This window comes from Arachis duranensis, chromosome 6, assembly GCF_000817695.3.
Source record: "Arachis duranensis cultivar V14167 chromosome 6, aradu.V14167.gnm2.J7QH, whole genome shotgun sequence".
Lineage (NCBI taxonomy): Eukaryota > Viridiplantae > Streptophyta > Magnoliopsida > Fabales > Fabaceae > Arachis > Arachis duranensis.
In genome coordinates, this window is record NC_029777.3 from 14303399 (window position 1) to 14308049 (window position 4651).

A 4651-nucleotide genomic window follows, 5' to 3' on the forward strand; every position below is an offset into this window, starting at 1 on the left:
TTCTTCGCGCCACCCCCAAATCAGAGAAGACTCTGCGCCATCACCACTCATTGTAACATCTCTAATTTCTAACCCTAAATTCCAAAATCCCCAAATTAACTCAGAAAATCCTAATTTCCCCAGTTTCTGACCCTAACATCTGCAACCTCACCCTCCTTCAACGTACAAACAAAAGCAGCACTGTAGAGAGAAGAGGGATCGGGAGAAGAAGAGAAGAGAGGAAAGGCCTGCCCAGCCGTCACCACCGCAGTGCCGCTGCAACTATTGCCACCTTCAGAGCTGCGGAAAGTCGTCCTCCCTGCCGTCGAATGCCGCCGTCGTGTCGCACATGAGAGAGAGAGAGATGAGCTACCCACGATCGCTGTCGTCGAAGCCAGGCTCGTCGCCGTCACCACCCACGAAGCTGCGAGGAGCCGCTGTCGTGCTCGTGTCGCTGTGCGCCGTCGAGCTGCCCTCACCCTGAGCCGTCGATCTGTCACCACGGCTACAAGGGCTTGTCGCTGGAGCCACGACTGTCAATGAGCTTCCGTCGCCACTGCCGTTCAAGCCGCTGCTGCCGTCGATTTGGAGTTGCTGCGATTGGAGCCACTAGTGGGGGTGAGTTGCTACTTCCCTGTTGCCGTCCTAATCATATTCAGCGTCCACTGCCCTGAGCTATTTCTGCCCTTGAGTTCGTTGAGTTCGGATTCCTTGTGCTACTGTAACTGTCATTACTGCTGTGGGAACCAACGTTTCTGTTTGGCTGCTGCTGAAGGTCTTCCACCATTGTTGGAGCTACCCAGAATCATCGTGGAAACTACCAAGATATATGGTTGATTTCTAATTATGCCAAGACATCATCACTAATTAAGTTTTATGTTATTTTTTTATTTTATTTTATGTACTGACTGCATTATAACTTGTGAATCCCATTTCCTTTTTGATATTCAATGTTTTGACAAACTGCCATGGTTTATAATCTATTGATACTTGCCTTTTTCATGCTTAATCAGTCTGATTTAGAGATATTTTGGAGCTAACTAAGGCTTTTAACATGAAAGAGACTGAGGCAAAGGCATATATATATTTAAAATCCAGACTGAGGCAAAGGCAAAGGCTTTATGATTTTGCACTTACAGACTATGTTTGTTCAAGCTTAGTAGTAAGTCCTGTATGGCTGTATAATCTTCCTTTCACGTGTTAATATTTCTTTGAGAATGTTGGCACAAAAAATGTAAAATGGTTGTCATATTGATATTGTATTTGTACTGATATTCCCATTTCTCGGGTATTCTTAGAATAGTAATTTTTTTTAATTTTTAGTGAAAAAAGTAATTTAACCTCTCTGAACTTTAAGCTCACATGCACTTTACACCCAAAATCAATTTACTTTTTGTAACATTTTGATTTAGTACCTATTTATTAACTCACTGCCTCCCCTTATTTGTCAGTTATCTGTTTTGAAGCATGAAAACGAAGCATTATCAAATGCAGAAAAGCGAGCATCTGATGAGGTTCATAGTTTATCTGAAAGGGGGCAGCGCCTGCAGGTACTGCTCATTTCTTATTTGTGTTTCTTTGATATGGCCTAGGAACAAATGAGTCCCGTAATGAGGTTTGGGTGAGATTGTGGGGTTATGGTAAGGATAAGAGGATGAAAGCATTTTTGTAGATTGAACCCTTTTGATCTTCTGTGTTTTTTCCAGTTCTAACTGACTAAACAAGTAAGAGACTACTTGCTATATTATGCATATTCAAGATGATGCTTATCTTAGCTTGCTATATTATGTTTATTCAAGATGATGCTTATCTTATGCTTCTGTTGCAGGCTAGCCTAGGTACCATACAGAGTGCTAAGGAAGTTCGAGAGGTGTGTTATTGCTATTATTATTATTGTACAACTCACTTCGATTTTGCTTTCATAATTTTCTTATGAAAGTTTTATTAGTTCGTAGATTACACAATTGAATTCTGAATCTAACTTGAATCCATATCTACAATTACCATTTCATGATCCTCACTGCTGGTTGTAAATGGTGCACAAAGGATGTACATAAAGCTTGCTGCAAAAGCTGTATATGAATTTGCTTTTGGCCATGAAATCCAAGGGTTGTGTTCGATTTTTATCTCACCTCCCCACCACCCGAAAATTAACTGAGTTCATTTTCCTTTAAAGAGCCTTCATGAGAACAGATTATTAGAAAATTATGCATTGCTCTTATGACTCTTATTTTTCTTTACTCTGATCTGATCATGATGGCTGCATGCATTGTTTTGTTCCTTTTTTAGAACTGCTCATTTGCATAGTTATTAGTTCTTTTTTGCCATGGCCTTATGCTTATACACTCAATATTTCATAACTTAGCTTGTTTATCTAATATCCTTATACCACATTTGTGAATTAGTTGTTTATGTTGTGTGGATGCTTAAATAAGCAATAGTTTTAAACTTGGACTACTATTGAGTAATTCAGATGCATCAGCTATAGTTAAAAGTTTGGTGGATTAAGTTTAGAATTTTAATATGCTTAAAATTTTATGGTTGTAGATCATGGGAAGGTCAGGTCAGAATTTGGATTGGATACTAAATGAAATTTGATTTCCAGCAATGTCCTTCCATCTTGATTTCATGAAGTTGAATGAATCCATTTTCTAAATTTATAGCTCTGTGCCTTTCTTCTACTCATAAGCACTAAAATAATTTTTTTTGTATTCTTTTAGGAACAAGTAAAGCTACAAAATTCTTGAGAGCCAATTGAATTTCTCTTTTCAAAGTACCAGAAGAAACAGCAGAGCTACTTGGGAAATCTGACCTGTATTTCTTTAGCCCTGAGCATCCTCCATTGACCGAACCAGCTCAGAAAGCCCTTGACTGGGCCGGATGAGAAATTGAAGTCAGGTATTATGGTTTCTGCCTTTCAGTTCCATGCCAAAATTTGTTCAATAAATGAGTTAGACTCATTGTCAGTTCAGATTTTCCATTTCGTGTTGTACTACTTTGCAAGTTACTGTTGCACGAAATTAAAATGAACTGAAAAGAAACTTTGAGTTGTCTTGTGCCCCATCTGAAAATGATTTTAATCTGTGTATGACTGTGGTAATATTACATGTCAGAAACATATAGGATTTTAATCTCTTTATGTACTTCTTTGAAACTTACTTGGTGGAAAAGACAGATTGCAATATTAACCGCTTGACATTGCTGCTCTTTTACTCAGCCTTATGTACAAGAATCTGATAACAACTTTGAATGGACCAGTGTTAAAGAAAACTGCTCTGAAATATATGGTGATCATGGAAAAAGAAAAATTTTTCTGCTGCCTTTTCACTTTCATACTAACTACTTTTGTTGAATTTGATCTTTCCAGGATTTTGGGAACTCCAACTGAGGAGCAATGGCCGGGAGTTACTTTGCTTCGTGATTGGCATACCTACCCAAAGTGGGAACCTCAGAACTTGGCGAGGACTGTGCCAACTTTGGGACCTGATGGAGTAGACCTTCTCACGGTTAGTGTTCCTCTATAAAAGCATTATTCTAATGAGTTCCTAAGAATAGGATCCTCTAAAGTGAGGACAGATAACTGTAAAGCAACAATGTTAGGGCCTAAACACAATGAAGTTATTGATGCAAGGGTGCAAGATGATTAGTTTCTCACTTTACATTCTAATAGCGGTAGAAACTCGCAGTTCTAATATTAGTTCAAAGGTTGAACTGGTCTGGACTGGACTTGAATAGCATTTGTTAAACAGTGCTCTACATAGTAATATATCTAAAGTTTTTTAAGTTATCTGAAGTAGCTCACAAGGTGTTGCTTGGGAAGTATTATCTATTGTAGCATTTGAAATAACTAGAATTCACAATTCAGTTCTCCTTTACCAAAACAAGATTGAGCTAGGGTTAGGGTGTTCTTACCATACCCATATGCTCAATAGCTTGAGCCCACAAGTTCCGGAAGCTAACTTGAACCTAGAACACAAAAATTGGACAAGATTCACCATAGGTTTTCAAGTTTACCAAAGAAAGAGGGGTAGAGTTTCTGAACTTAATAGGAGGCTTACCAGTAAAATTGTTCGGATAGAAAGGTAGCGCTCGACGCGCTGAGCGCGTGGCCGCGAACGGTGCGGCAATCGGAGCCTGGACGGAGGAGTTATGGTGGATCAAAAGTTGTGAGGGTTGAGAGCTCCTCCTCCCTTCCCCAATTCTGTTTGTGTTCGTTGCATGCAATGGAGAAGAAGGAGAGCTGCTGTTTTGTTTAAATGTTTGGGTCCGTGGTGCACGAAATTGCAATCACACTTTTGCAATTCTGCATAACTAACCAGCAAGTGCACTGGGTCGTCCAAGTAATACCTTACGTGAGTAAGGGTCGATCCCACGGAGATTGTCGGCTTGAAGCAAGCTATGGTATCTTGTAACTCTTAGTCAGGATATCAATAATTATCAGGTTTAATTGTGAAAAGTAAAAGAACATGAAATAAGTACTTGTTTTGCAGTAATAGAGAACAGGTTGAGGTTTTAGAGATGCTCTATCTTCTGAACCTCTGCTTTCCCACTGTCTTCTTCTTCAAGCACGCTAGTCTCCTTCCATGGCAAGCTGTATGTAGGGTTTCACCATTGTCAATGGCTACCTCCCATCCTCTCAGTGAAAATGTTCAACGCGCTCTGTCACAGCACG

General features: G+C 39.6%; 1 protein-coding gene across 5 annotated transcripts; it reads left to right on the top strand.

Annotated features, from left to right (window-relative positions):
- On the top strand, positions 1–3781 carry LOC127748387 (nuclear-pore anchor). Of its 5 annotated transcripts, none has more exons than XM_052262791.1 (5): positions 1–597; positions 993–1141; positions 1431–1529; positions 1808–1849; positions 2527–2665. In XM_052262791.1, the coding sequence occupies exons 2-5, from the start codon at positions 1034–1036 to the stop codon at positions 2575–2577; spliced, it is 300 nt and encodes a 99-aa protein (XP_052118751.1). In that variant the 5' UTR covers positions 1–597; positions 993–1033; the 3' UTR covers positions 2578–2665. The 5 variants fall into 5 exon arrangements, 4 of the variants coding, with proteins under 4 accessions (XP_052118751.1, XP_052118754.1, XP_052118753.1 ...); XM_052262794.1 differs by having other exon boundaries at positions 1446–1529; XM_052262793.1 differs by lacking the exon at positions 2527–2665 and adding an exon at positions 2026–2520.
- The last annotated feature ends 870 nt before the right edge of the window (positions 3782–4651 follow it).